Consider the following 15,295-nt stretch of genomic DNA (forward strand, 5'->3'; position numbering starts at 1 on the left):
AGGAATCTGGAAGGCATTGTGCTGAGTGAAATTAGTCAGGCACAAAAGGACAAATCTTGTACGACACCACTATTACAAGAACTCAAGAAATAGTTTAAACACAGAAGAAAATGTTCTTTGATGGTTATGAGGGTGGGGAAGGACGGAGAGGGGTATTCACTAATTAGATAGTAGTCAGGAACTATTTTAGGTGAAGGGAAAGACAACACACAATACAGGAGAGGTCAGCACAACTGGATTAAACTAAAAGCAAAGAAGTTTCCTGAATACAATGGAATGCTTCAAAGGCCAGAGTAGCAGGGGCTGGGAATCTGGAGACCATGGTTTCAGGGGATATCTAGGTCAATTAGCACAATAAAATCTATTAAGAAAACATACTGCATCCCACTTTGATGAGTGGCATCTGGGGTCTTAAACACTAGCAAGCAGGATCTAAGATGCATCAATTGGTCTCAACCCACCTGGAGCAAAGGAGAATGAAAAACACTAAAGTCACAAGATAATTATGAGCCCAAGAGACAGAAAGGGCCACAGAAATCAGGGACTACATCAGCCTGAGACCAGAAGAACTATATGGTACCCAGCTACAACTGATGACTGCCCTGACAGGGAACACAACAAAGAATCCCTGATGGAGCAAGAAAGCAGTGGGGTACAGACCTCAAATTCTCATAAAAAGACCAGACTTAATGGTCTGACTCAGACTAGAAGGAGCATGGAGGTCATGGTCCCCAGACCTTCTGTTAGCCCAAGACTGGAACCATTTCCAAAGCCAACTCTTCAGACAGGGATTGGACTGGATTATAAGATAGAAAATGATACTGGTGAGGAGTGAGCTTCTTGGCTCAAGTAGATACATGAGACTATATAGGCAGCTCATGTCTGGAGGCAAGGTAAAAGAGCAGAGGCGGACAGAGGCTGGCTGAATGGGCACAGGGAATACAGAGTGGAGAGAAGGAGTATGCTCTCATTAGGGGGAGAGCAACTAGGAGTACATATAGCAAGGTGTATATAAATTTTTCTGTGGGAGACTGACTTGATTTGTAAACTTTCACTTAAAGCACAATTAAAAAAAAATACTTACGAATAAATCTAACCAGAGATGTAAAGGGCCTATTCAAAGAAAAATACAAAACACTACTGCAAGAAACCAAAAGAGATCTATATAAATGGAAAAACATACCATGCTTATGGATAGGTAGACTCAACATTGCGAAAACGACAATTCTACCCAAAGCAATTTACAAATACAATGCAATCCTGATCTAAAGACCAACGATATACTTCAAAGAGATGGAAAAACTTATCATTAACTTTATATGGAAAGTGAAGAAGCCGCAGATATGTAAAGCACTACTGAAGAAGAAAAAAAAGTGGGAGCAGTCACACTACCTGACCTCAGAGCTTGCTATACAGCTAAGGTAGTCAAAACAGCTTGGTACTGGTACAACAACAGATACATTGACCAATGGAACCGAATTGAGAACCCAGATGTAAATCCATCCACCAATGGTCACCTGATCTTCGACAAGGTCCCAAAGTCCATCAAATGGGGAAAAGACAGTTTTATGTTTTTTTTTTCCTAAACAAATGATGCTGGCAAAACTGGATATCCATCTGCAAAAAAAAATGAAACAGAACCCATACCTCACGCCATATACAAAAACAAATTCTAAATGGGTCAAAGACCTAAATATAAAGCCAAAAACTCTGAAGTTCATAGAAGAAAACATAGGATCAACACTAGAAGCCTTAATACACGGGATTAACAAGATACTAACTACAACCAACCACACAAACTCCAGAAGATAAGCTAGATAACTGGGATCTTCTAAAAATTAAACATTTATGCTCATCAAAAGACTTCACCAAAAGAGTAAAAAGAGAACCTAGAGACTGAGAAAAAAAATTTGACTATTACAAATCAGACAAAGGTCTAATTTCTAAAATCCACAAGAAAATCCAACACCTCTACAAAAATAAGACAAATAATCCAATTAAAAATTAGGAAAAGGAAATGAACAGACACTTCACCAAAGAAGACATTTGAGCAGCCAACAGACACATAAGGAAATGCTCACAATCAGCCATTACAGAAATGCAAATCAAAACCACAACAAGATACTATCTTACCCCAGTATTACAGGCATTAATCAAAATAACAGGAAATAACAAATGTTGGAGAGGCGGTGGGGAGATTGGAACTCTTACGTACTGCTGGTGGGAATGCAAAATGATACAACCATTTTGGAAAACGATATAGCGCTTCCTTAGAAAGCTGGAAACAGAAATACCACATGATCCAACAATCCCACTCCTAGGAATATATCCTAAAGAAATACGAGTTGTCAAACAATATGCACACCCATGTTCATTGGAGCATTGTTCACAATAGCAAAAAGATGGAAACAACCTAGATGACCATCGACAGGTGAATGGAGAATCAAACTGTGGTACATACACACAATGGAGTATTACGCGATGATAGAGAACAACAATGAATCTGTGAAGCATCTCATAACATGGATGAATCTGGAGGACATTATGCTGAATGAAATAAGGCAATCACAAAAAGACAAACATTGTATGAGATCACTACTGTAAAAACCCATGAAAAGGTTTACACACAAAAAGAAATAATCTTTGATGGCTACGAGGGAGAGGAAGGGTAGGGATGGGAAAACACTAAACAGACAATAGATAAGGGGTAACTTTGGTGAAAGGTAAGACAGTACACAATACTGGGAAAGCTAGCACAACTTGTACAAGGCAAGGTCATGGAACCTCCATAGACACATCCAAACTCTCTGAGGGACCAAATTGCTGGGTTGAGTGCTGTGGGGACCATGGTCTCAGGAAAAATCTAGCTCAACTGGCATAACTTAGTTTATAAAGAGAATGTTCTACATTCTACTTTGATGAGTAGCATCTGGGGTCTTAAAAGCCTGTGAATGGCCATCTAGGATACTCCACTGGTTTCACCCCCTCAGGAGCAAGAAAAAATGAAGAAAACTAAAAGATACAAAGGAATGATTCATCTAAAGGACTAACGGACCACACCTACCTTGGCCTCCACCAGACTGAGTCCAGTACAGCTAGATGGTGCCCAGCTACCACCACTGACTGCTCTGACAGGGATCACAACAGAAGGTCCCGGACAGAGCTGCAGAAAAATGTAGAACAAAACTCTAACTCAAAAAGAAAGACCAGACTTGCTGGCCTGACAGAGACTGGAGAAACCCTGAGTGTATGGCCCCCAACACCTTGTCAGCCAAGTAATGAAGTCACTCCTGTGGCTCATCCTTCAGCCAAAGATTGGACAGGCCCATACAACAAAACAGACTAAAGGGGTGCACCAACCCAGGGGCAAGGAATAGAAGACAAGAGGGAACAGGAAAGCTGGTAATAGGGAACCCAAAGTTGAGAAGGGAGAGTGTTGACACGTCATGGGGTTCTTAACCAACGTCATAAAACAACACGTATACTGTTAAATGAGAAACCAGTTTGTTCTGTAAACTTTCATCTAAAGCACAATAAAAAAAAAAAAAGGAAAGAAAAAAACTAAAGTAGAAAGAGAGTGAGACTTATTGTCTTAGAATGTTGGTAGGCAGGTTGAGAAAATTCAGGAATTCCAAATTTTTATTCTGTCTCATTTGTATTTTCTAAGCTTTGCTCCAACCAGAAGTCAAAGATCCTTCTGGATTCAAAATAAAAAGTCATTTACAATAAAGGCTGGGGGAAAGGGGAGACCCTGTATAAGAGAAGTAAACCATACCACTAAGAGTAGGGGTTACGCTTAGAAGCACGAGCTAGCCAGAATTATTAAAACTCTCCCTTTTGGGCTGTGAGTTAACAGGCCTTTCTCTTCCTGTTTTCTGTGAGTCCACATATCACCAACATACTGAGGTCATCTTGCCAGATTTTGTAATTTGAACATGACTAATTTCACTATGACAAATACAGGGCTACCAGTGGTGGTGGCAGAGGGGACGGGAAGATAGTGGTTGGGACAAGACTGAAAACTCTATAGCCCTTTATCTCACCGATAGCTCCAAACCCCCTCCAGTAATGAAATATCAACATTAAGAAGAAAGGAGTAAAGTGGGATCTCTCAGGAGTCCCCATGAGCTGCAATTTCACAGTCTGCTACTGGTTCCCTTTATGTAGCACACCTGTGTATTGAGAATTTAGGTAAAATCTTCTGGGTAGATAAAAGCTACTAACCTAGGAAGTTCTACAGAGGGAATATCTGCCCCTTTGTGCTAATCTGCCTTCAGTGCTATATGCCTGCAGAGGAGAAGAGGGACCCACCCGAAGACTTACAAGTAGCTATTAGGCTGATGACAATATGAAGAAGCTGTTCAGGTGTCGACATCAACAGCTACTGAGGTGTAGCCATCTGGATAATCTACACAAACGTTAGCTTCCAGGCTGCTTGGTACTTTCTGTATTTCTAGACCAGATTTCTCTACCATTCGTCTTGCTCAGGAAATGCAAAACTGTGCAAATCTACTTGTTTTTTATTATGTGGGTTGTTCCATTGGGGGGAACACCTGAGCCAATGCACTTTTCAAAAAAGGAGAAATGCCTTGTAACTTAATTGGCTTTGGCGTCAGATGCTCCTGAGAGTGACCTTGAAGAAATGATTTCATTTTTTCCTGGTTTCTCATCTGAAAAAAAGTGAACATTACCTACTACAGAGGGTTGCTGCAGACCCTAGAATGATTCGCATATATAAAAATGCCTCACTTTAGCCTGAGACACTGAATAAACATTAGTTCCTGTTTGAATAACCTACATGAAAACTATTAGGTATGCCTAAAATTTAAAAAAGTAGAGAGAGAGAGACAGAGAGACTACTGGAACTTGGCAGAAATGTAGATATCCCCAACCCTCACACACAGGATAAGAATTTGGATTCTACCCCAAGTCCAAAATGCATCTATCCCCAAGGATCAAAATAGACTTTACATCAACAATAGTTCGATGTTTGTTAAACAACACCTTCTCCTCTTCATTCAACGGTCTTCTCTTTATAAATTGGAATCAACTCGACAGCAGTGGGTTTTGGTTATTTGACTTTCTTGCATCCTCTATGTGCCCAGCCCTCAAATCACACCCCCAAAACAATTAGGAAAAAAAAAAAAAAAAGGACAATGTCCAATATGTGTTTTTTGTTGTTGTTTACACTTGCAACACGCTAAAGCCCAGGACACTGTAGAATTAATACAGCTTGGAAATTGGGTAAAGGTTAGGGAGTGACTTGGTGTCAGCAAGGATGCTGGAACAAACATTGGCAAAGCCTAAAAAAATAAGTCCCAAGAATGATAGGCTTTACTCCAAAGGTCTGAAAGCGGGACCTCCCCAGTTAAAGTGGCTAATCGTTCCACTGCTGGTTTTAATTGCCTTGTGGTGGGAGGAGGTATCATGTTTGTAGGCCATAGTAATCTGTTCCTTCAGAATTCCTCTGAATAAAAAGCTTAGTGCCAAAATCACTGATTCAACACTAATCCAGAAACAAAAACGAAACCACCTTGGCTTTTCTCCAGCCTCTGCAGATCCCTCATTCTTGTGCTTCGACTCCATTTCTCTTCCTCAAAACACCCTTTCCCCTTCTCCATTTTCTTTCTTCCTTTCTTCCCCCCAAATCGCATCCCTGTAGCTGTGTGACTACCCTATAATCTCCTGTATCTCCCAAGGGGCAAAATGCCCATGTTAAAAATGACAGTTTCAATCACGACTCAGTCCAAAAGTATTTCTGTAAAGTTTACCCTGTGGTTAGCACCAAGCTCTCTGTTGTGCTACTACAAAGAGTGAACCTGGCTTTCCCCCAAACAATCATAGTTCCTCATGTCTCACTCTTGGTTGGCCGAAGAAAGCAGAGAAGTGAAAATAAAATCTCCGAGTACTGCTGTCAATCTGGCTAGAAGTACATCCCACCATACATAGACAGGGCAGCCAAGTCTTCATTCCCTCAGTTTCTCCTCAAAGCAGCTCCACTCACCCAACTCTTCCATTGTCACACACCCAAGATACTCTGGTCCCACAGGTTGTAAGGAACTGCTTTTGCATGTGCTGAAGAAGAGGACCACAAAGGAACTGAATGAGACAGCATGAAGCAGCCTCTATAACCCTTTCTGGTTCCTGTATTTGCTTAGCACTTCCTCTCTTTTGATTTGGTGATTTTTTTTTTTTTTTTTTGGTAGGTCACAGTTTTAAAATGAAATAGGACATAGGCAGGTTGTAAGATTTGAATTCCTGTGGTGGACTGGCAAGGAAGAGTCAAAATAATTTAGCAAAATTTCACTACTTACTACATGCCAGAACTCATCTTTAAGTCATGGAAATGGCAGATTTGTGCTTGTGTATTTTCTCAGTGTGGGTCCCACTGTGACTGTACATCAGGAAACTTGCTTTCTTCTGTGAACGTGGGTGACAATAGAGGCACAGTGATCATAAAATTTCCATCAGAGCTAACCAGCACCCAATTCATTTTGTTGTCTTTTTTTTTTACTTCATTATTCAGAAATTACACTTATCCCTTTCCTGAATAAATTGTAAATCCTTAAAAGGCAGGGTTGATGTTTATTCACATTTGCATTGCCAGGGCCTGGCTTATTTCAGGGGTTCAAAAGTCAAACATCTATAGAGGGCCCGTCATCAGAAAAGATCATATTTGGTAAAGTGGTACTGTTTTTGTTGGCTGCTGTTGAGTCAACACTGACTCATGTGACCCCATGGTAAAAAGGGAAATCCAACATGAGATGGATCAACATGGTGGCTACAGCAATAGGCTCAAACATAGGAACGATTGTGAGGATGGTCCAGGATAAGGCACTGTTTTGTTCTGTTATACATAAGGTCACCATGAATAGCGCCAACTCAACAGCCGCTAACAGCATGAAAAAAGAAAAATGAAACTGGAAGGTTTAAGACAACAGGTGCTAAACTGGTGACATCTCGATTCAGCAAACTTCCTGCCTAGCTGCATTGCCTTAGAGCAGTTTCTTTGCAAAGTGATACTGAGGTTAACTTTCACCTTTTTACCACTGAGATTTTACTCACCTTGAATGAAATAAAAATTTACCAAATGAGTCAGAGAAGGCAGTATGTAAAGAACTACAATTAGGGTCCTGTGAAATAAGTATTATCACCATTTTTACCAGCGGTGAAATAAGTTCAAGGATAGTAACTTGCTTGACAGAATTAGTAGGTAGCTTTGTTAGCTACGTACTATAATCCAGTTTGACTTCAAAGTCCATCATCTTTTCTCTACAACACAATGTTCTCTTTTTAGGTTAATCTAAAGAGATCATTCATTTTCCATTCCATTGTGTCTGTAAGACTTTTTTGTTTTTTTAATTAAAAGATTCCCGTTCTGCATTACTCCCAGTAACCACTGGATGTCAGTGCTGTTCCAAGAGCCTGCTCACTGCAAGCATGGGTATGAAAAAATTTCCATCCACACTCTATCAAACAGTTTTTACAACTGAAAATGACATTAGTTCTATGAAAGTGCAAAACACTCAGTAGAGAATATAAAACATTTGCCTAACCTTAAGTGGTAACTGAGCCAAAATACTGGAAGGAAAACCGCACTTCAGCACTTGGCTGGCAAGTAACTGCACTGCATCTACAGTTTAACTGAATTTTTAACGTGAAATCTAGAATAGGATCCCAGATCCTGTTTCCATTCTCATCCTTCTGGGGCTTTTAACCTCGGATGCTTTATTTTCCAGAGTTAAAGGACTGTTCTTTCAAATCGTTCCTTGAGTATAACGGTCGAAAGAACGAGATGCAAGAGGCCAACTGCATCACTGATTGCAACTTAGAAATGAGCAAATGGAAACTCCCTTTTGGCGCATCAGGACAATTTAGTTACACACGGTATTGGGCAGACAAATAACTTCTCACAAAGCTGCAATTCTGTGTTTCCTGTGCAGTTGAAACATTCATAAACCGCAGGTGTCTTCGGGACAGGAAGCATGAGGTAGACCTTCAGCTTCCCTGGGGAGGTCACCTGAGACACGCTAACAACCGTTTGCCCTTCCCTCCATCTCAGGAACCACAACCCAAAAGGTATGCAGCAGTCGCCAGCTTCTTGATGCCCTAACAACGTCTGGTAGAGAATCAATTCTATAATTCGTTCCACAAACTTTTATTAAGAGCTGACTGAATGCTAGGCATTGCGCTAGGCCCCTCAGGACCTAGCCAAATCAGATTCAGTTCCTGCTTTCCAGAGGTCCACAGGCTAGTAGATCAGAAACAGGATGGCAACACGAATAATGTAGACATGAACCCTAGCCTGCCCCGGGGGAGATGCCAAGGGAAGAAGCATTACGCCAACGCTAAAGAAAAAGCCCAAAACAACCCTCGCTGACCAACAGCTCCCTCGCCACTTGGGCTGGCACTGCGCAGGCGTCACGCCCCACCCCGGAGGCACTGCCAACCTAAAACCCAGTGCCGTCGAGTCCCTAGAAAAGTAAAATCGGACCGCGGAGAGTAAACTACTTTTCCCATGGAGCACCAGTCACCAGCACCAGCACCCTCTCCGTCTCGGTTTCTTTTTTTAGCCGCAGGCCAAAGTAGCTAGGACTTCATATCCCAGGGTACCTTTGGGAAAGTTAACCATACGCATGCGCCAAGAGGCGGGCTCTCATTGACCCCCACGACCCCGCCTCCGTTCTACCACCGCCATTTTGTTGAGACTTTCATCCGGCAGCCGACGGGACTTTTTTTCTTAAAGGAGAAGCGACAGCTGAAAAAAGTCCCCCGTCACTGTGCAAGACCTGGCGACGCTGGGGATAAAAAAGCCAAAGACAGGAAAGTGGGACTCAGGGTGGAGGCAGAAGAACGACCAGACTGTTTCCACGAATTGAGGCTAGAAAGAGCCCTGGTGGCATTAGCGGCTCCTAAGGCAGGTGCGCGCGCAGCCAGTCCAGGGTGCGCGCCAGGCGGGGAAAGAGGTGCGTTTTCTTCCTACTAGCCTCCCTCGCGAGACCTGCCCCTCCCACCACCTCTAGCGCCCGTTGATCTCCGGAGCGGGGGGGGGGGGGGAAGGTCACTTTCGGATTGTCGCGAGACGCAGCCGTTTAACGGTGAGAGTGGGTGCGCGGGGAAGGAAACCTCGCGCGCTCCCTTGAAGCCGTTTCCTGATTGGTCAAAGAAAGGGGTGGGGGAGGAAACCCGGTACGCCGCTGCGTGAGAGGCCGACAGGGGCGGGGTCACAAGGCCGTTCCTCCTCTCCGATTGGTCCGTGGAGCGTCCGTGTCGGGCGCGCGCGCGGCGCCAGCGGCTGCGGGCAGTGAGTGGCAGGGGGCGGGGGGGCTCCCTCGGAGCTGGGAGGAGGGGAGGGGGAACAGGAACGCAGGGTGAGAGTGAGCCCGAAGCTCCGGGAGGCGAAGGGGGCGGGGGGAGCAGCGCCGCAGCCGCCTCCGCCTCCGCCGCCTGGGACGAGGGGGTGGGGACGGACGAGCCCCGATGCCGGGGGAGACGGAAGAGCCGAGACCCCCGGAGCAGCAGGACCAGGAAGGGGGAGAGGCGGCGGTGGCTAAGGCGGCTCCGGAGGAGCCCCAGCAGCGGCCCCCTGAGACGACGGCGGCGGCGGCGCCTGCGGGGACCACTAGCAGCCGCGTGCTGAGGGGAGGCCGCGACCGGGGCCGGGCCGCTGCGGCCGCCGCCGCCGCTGCTGTGTCCCGCCGGAGGAAGGCCGAGTATCCGCGCCGGCGGAGGAGCAGCCCCAGCGCCAGGCCTCCCGACGCCCCAGGGCAGCAGTCCCAGGCCGCGAAGCCCCCGTCTCCAGCTCAGGGCAAGAAGAGTCCGCGACTCCTGTGAGTAACGCAGTGTTTCAGGCGGTGGGAAAGACCCCCCTGTCCGCACGCAACCCTCCCGGCTCCCGTAGAGTCCACTCCACGTGACATCCTGCCTGCTCTGCCCCCTGCCGGCTCCGCACGCCTAATGTCACCCTGCTTTCCCAGTTACCCTTCCGAGCACTCCCCTCCGGCCCCCCATGCCTTCTGCCTTTTGGGGACACTTCCCGACTCTCTGAAATCATCCTTTGTGGAATACACCCCTCCCTGTCCCCAGTGGCCCACTTGTCTGCCGCCGTAGGCTTATTCCGCGCTCTGGCAACTGCACGTCTTTGTCAACCTATCCGTTTTCCTCTTACAGCCACCCTCCTATATTACATCACGTCTTCGTTAGGAAATCCGCAGCACGATCTTAGCCTTCAAAAATGTGTCCCTGTCTTCCCATTAATTAGCCCAAGAGCCACTTACACTAGTATCTTTATGTAGCTCTTTTTCACTCAAATTTTCACATAACTTTCTCCTTTCTGGAAATGGACAACTTACTGGTGGGGGTAAAAACGTGGCTGTGCCAATTTTTAAGTGTGGAGTCTTTTCGTATAACAAAATAGATGGATGTTCTTTAGTTTTTTGTTTGTTTTTTCCCTGAGTAGAATTTGTTTTTGCATGTTTTAATGAAGGAGCTTCGTCCTTAAAATTAGACTAATTTGAAAAGAATTCCTTTATTACACAGAGGTACTAGAGGAACCGTGAACAGAGAACCATGGACATAAAGATTTTAAATTGCTTACTAAAATAAAACTCATGTAAAGAATCCCAAAGCCCACAGGTTTGTAAATTTGGGGAATTACTCACGTTAGCGATTTATATTTAATTCGTTACTGAAAGCATCATTTGTGTCACCATCAGTTGCCATCAAGTGAAAAAAATTATTGAAAGCGGGGAAAATTGAAAGTGAGAGAAAAACAATCAGTTTTTTAAGTGCCCACCCACACTCCCCCATAGGGGTAGTGGCAAGATTTGACCTGTTCCAGAATTAAGAATTAAGTCTTGATTTGTCATGCCTGCCTTAGAAGCCTCTCAGAAAGGGGAATAAAATTCAAAGTTATACTGTGTAACTAGGTGTGCTTTCGAACTTTTGAATGTCATTTAAGTTTACGTCCTTTAGAAAATTGTGTGAACTACAATCTGTGGGCAACAAAAATCTGAATTTACAAATAATTCTGAAGTTAGAACTTTTAATAATTTGAAAAGATACATAAATAGCTTTGTTTGGATTTAAGTTTATGAAATTAAATATGACGTGTGAAGCATTTAGCACAATGCCAAGTAGAGGAGTGAAAGTTACTGTTTTGAGTGGCAGTGGTACAGAGCTACAAGTATTGTGTAGTAGTGGTTTTCATGTAAATTTTGCAAGTTCTGCGAAATTGAATCTTTCATATTTTATATTAGCATACATAAAATCACCGCAGTTGCCATCAAGTTAGTTCTGACTCGTGGTGACCCCATGTGTGTCAGAGTAGAACTGTGCTCCAGAGGGTTTTCAGTGGCTGATTTTTCAGAAGTCGATCATCAGAGCTTTCTTCCCAGACACCTCTGGGTAGACCGAAACCACCAACCCTTTGGTTAGCAGCTGAGCACAATAACCGGTTGCACTACCCAGGGACTGTTACCACACATAGAGAAATTAATGCTTAAAATATTTTAAAAATTCCTTTCCGTTTTCATCTGCTGTTTGAGAGTCGTTGTTAGGTGCCCATCCAGTCGGTTCCGACTCATAGTGACCCTGTGTGCAATAGAACAGAATGACACTGGGTCCTGCACCGTCTTCACAATTGTTGATACACTTGAGCCTGTTGTTGCAACAACAGTGTCAGCCCATTTTGTTGAGGGTCATCCTGTTTTTCGTGACTCTCTACTTTACCAAGTATGATGAGAATTAAATATCTCCTTGCCACCTTTTGCCCTCATTGTTCCCCCAGTTTTACTTATCAAAGATAATTATACCTAGGGTGGTTTATTTTTCCCTAACTCTTGGCAAAAAATACTAGTGAGTCTTTGCACTTCCATAATATAAAAGGGGTTAACAACAGCTGAACTTCCGAAAGGATGGTGAGAATGACTTGACTAAATCCCTGCAGCTCTTTCTCCATAATATTACTTTTGGGGAGGAAGGGATAGTCTTAATTCTTAGTATCCCTTTCTCTCATCTAATATCATAAAAGGTAATCAGTAAGTATTCTTCTCTCAGCCTCAGAACTGTGTCTTGATTGTGTATTTAAAATTACAGTTCTTATCAGATTGTTAAAATTTCATCATCATAATGTTTTTGTTACACATTTTCAGTTTACTGCAGGGCAAATCATAAAAGCCCTAAACGAGTTCAGCTTACATCATCTTGACTGAGAGTAACCCAGCCTGGTACTGCTAGTTAAAAAAAAAAAAAATTTTTTTTTTTTTTAGTGGGCTATAAATAGGCGTGGTCCTAGTCCCCTAGGGCCATGCAGTGTTAAGGGGGATGTGCATTGATTAGTGAAGATTTGTCAAACATATGTTTGGTTTACTAATTTTCCAAATGAGAAAACACATTTTAACAATAATTTTTCCTACTGAATTTAATCTTTTAATTCATTAAGACACTGCAGGAAGTTTTGAGTATCAGTTACTGAGCTGTGGTCAAGTGTCTTCTGACCTTGATTCATCTCTATTTTCCAAATAACTTGTTTCATTCAAGTCTTTATTCCATATCCCACCTTTTTCCTTGATTGAAGAGACAGCCAGTTGTACAACAGCTTAAAAAATCATGAAATACAGAGATTCGCATCGATTGAAACCTGTTCATATTAGAAAGCAAAATACGATAGTGAAAAAACCTTGGACTTTTAGCCAGTAAACCCAGGTTTCAATTTGCAGCTTTTTACTACTCATTAAGTGACCTTGGGCAAGTTATTTAACCTCTCTGCTTCCTCACCTATAATCTGATTGTTTATGAATTTGGGAAACGAGCTTTAGTTTATAGTTGGATGATAACTAGGGTACAGTTTTTATGAAGCTTCTTAAATTAAGCTTAGAACAACTTTCTCCATTTGCTTGAAGTGTTCACTAGAACATTTCAAAAGAAGAAAGGGAAATATTTGTGAATAAAGAGGAGTTAAAAACTTGTTTTCCATGAACTTGCTCAAGGGAAATGCATAAAGTTAAATGCTTAGAGTCATAAATTAAAGTTTAGGAGGTGTAGTAAAGAAAGATAAACTAAATTTGAAGAATGGTATGTTACGTACTCAGTACCGTTTAAGAATTAGGCTAATCATTTTTAAGCTAGAGTTAAGATTCTTATATTTCAAATGCAGATGTTAATATACTCTTCTTCAAATCTTTAAATTAATATTATTTGACAAACACATGGCCGCATTAGCATAGTAGTTTTCAGGTATATATATTTTTTGATAAGTTAAAACATCCATGCTTTCAATAGAAATTGTCAAACCTAAGATTAGGTTAAAATGCAAACAATCTTTTTTTCTTTCACCTTTTTATAGTAAGCCCTTTGTTTATCCTGTCGGTGTGTAAGTTTAAAACTTTAATAATAAATGCTTTTTAAAACTTCCATTGTAGCTGTCGAGTAATCGTTCTAGCGGAGACTGAGCATTTTTAGAAGTCTTCCACCAGGTTCAGGTGAATTACAGATGAAGGAAACAGAAGTATTGCTCTATTTATTTTTTGGTGGATAGCATTCCATTTTTGGTATATTTTCTTGGTAAAAGTAAAATGATAAGGCTTTGGATGACACTTTCTTGCTATTTCCTTTAAGGAAAATGTGAGAGTCATGAGTAGTGAGGACGAAGAGGCAATAATATTTTGAACTAGAAAATCTTTGATGGCTCTTTGAGGAACGCTTTAGTTGTACAAGACGCAAACTTTTTCTCCCAGGGTGATCAGAATGGTAATAGAAACATTGAGCGATTCCAAAAGGTTTTCAGGAGGGTTATTGTTTAATGTTTCAAAATTTTAGCAGTTATTTCTGTAGATTTCATTTAGAGTTTGAGGAAGACTAGCAGTTACCCTATGTTAATTTTAGTTTGGGCATTGGTAATATAATTTAAAAAAGAACTAGAATACCAAGCTTTTAAAAAAAATAAGGAACAAAAAATGGTAGCTATTCTTTCTAAAGAGAACAGAATTTGTACTATGCTGTGGCTTCTATATTTGCCTGAGTATTCTCTGGGTTTACTTGCTGAACACACACTCACACAACTTTGTACTATTCAGAGAGATTGTAGCATCTTTATGGTAAAGATACAAGGCATGTTGATTTTTGAAGTTGGGTGATGGGTATAGGAGAAGTCATGGTATTATACTCAACATTTATGTATGATAGAAATTTCGCTGGATTAACAACATGGGAATAACATCTTTTTTTAGTCTGTCAGCTGTTAACACTTTAAGCCCCTTACTGTTGCTATCTAATCTGTAAAGTGCAAATTACATTTATTTCTGATCATCTATTGCCTCTTTAGAAATAGATTTCAACATGGGTTTAATAGTGGATTTTTTTTTTTTTTTAGGTTTCTTTTAATGTTTATTATGGAAATTATCAAATACAGAAAAAGAGAAAACAATATTATGAAATATCAGTATCTCAGCAGTTAGGGAGATTTTCACATGCTTGCTTTATCTGCCCCTCCCCTTTTTTTGCAGAAATATTTTAGAGCAAATCCCAGACAGGGCATTTCACCCCTACTTTCTGCATCTGGGAGCCCTGATGGCATAGTGGTTAAGAGCTTAGCTGCTATCCAAAAGGTTGGCAATTGAAATCTACCACCCGCTCCTTGGAAACCCTTTGGGGCAGTTGTACTCTGTCCTATAGGGTCACTATGAGTCAGCAAACGGGTTTGGTTTCCTCCCCCCGCCCCACATTTGTGTAAATGTGGGCATTTTCTCATATGACCTTTTATGGCATCACACCTAGCAAAATCTAGCAATATTTTCTCTGTATTAATGTCTTTTTACAGTTAAAACAATTATTTGGAATGCTCCTCTAGAGCTCTGCACTCTCAGATAAGATAGCACATGTGGCTATTTAAATTTACATTTATCAGAGTAAAAAATCTAGTCCCTCAATTACACTAGCTATTTCAAGTGCTCAGTAGCCAAATGTGGCTGCTGTATTAAGCACTGTCCACGTAGGACGTTTCCATCGTCACAGAAAGTTGTGTTGGACAGCACTGTTCTAGGTGCTTTCTACATCATTCTGGAGATTAATTTGTTACCTGAAAGAGGTAAATATTTGCATTTTAAGAAAATGTACAAAGTTGTTCATTTAATATTTGATTCTCATTTCTTTCAGATGCGTAGAAAAAGTGACAACTGATAAAGGTAAGATTTGGTCATATTTACCTTCCACATTACACCAATTACTTGTGATCTTATAGTAGAATGTGCTTCAACCTGGTAATTCAATTTAGTTCCCGTTTAAAAGTGACTTATTC

At 41.8% G+C, this 15,295-nt stretch overlaps 2 protein-coding genes across 4 annotated transcripts in view; one reads left to right on the forward strand and one right to left on the reverse strand.

Annotated features, from left to right (window-relative positions):
* The window catches only part of LPXN (leupaxin), a 63,148-nt gene extending 53,835 nt beyond the window's left edge, over positions 1-9,313 (reverse strand). Inside the window, exon 1 of one of the 2 annotated variants that reach the window (XM_049892010.1) lies at positions 6,005-9,313. In XM_049892010.1, the coding sequence (XP_049747967.1) occupies positions 6,005-6,017 (13 nt within the window). In that variant the 5' untranslated portion in view covers positions 6,018-9,313. The other variant, XM_049892009.1, reaches the window with a different exon arrangement.
* Positions 9,314-9,364: 51 nt separating this feature from the next.
* ZFP91 (ZFP91 zinc finger protein, atypical E3 ubiquitin ligase) overlaps positions 9,365-15,295 on the forward strand; it is a 34,772-nt gene continuing 28,841 nt past the window's right edge. The window contains exons 1-2 of one of the 2 annotated variants that reach the window (XM_049892007.1): positions 9,365-9,830; positions 15,154-15,182. In XM_049892007.1, the coding sequence (XP_049747964.1) occupies positions 9,481-9,830; positions 15,154-15,182 (379 nt within the window). In that variant the 5' untranslated portion in view covers positions 9,365-9,480. The remainder of the gene's footprint in view (positions 9,831-15,153; positions 15,183-15,295) is intronic. The other variant, XM_049892006.1, reaches the window with a different exon arrangement.

The sequence above is a fragment of the Elephas maximus genome, chromosome 7, assembly GCF_024166365.1.
Source record: "Elephas maximus indicus isolate mEleMax1 chromosome 7, mEleMax1 primary haplotype, whole genome shotgun sequence".
Classification (NCBI taxonomy): domain Eukaryota; kingdom Metazoa; phylum Chordata; class Mammalia; order Proboscidea; family Elephantidae; genus Elephas; species Elephas maximus.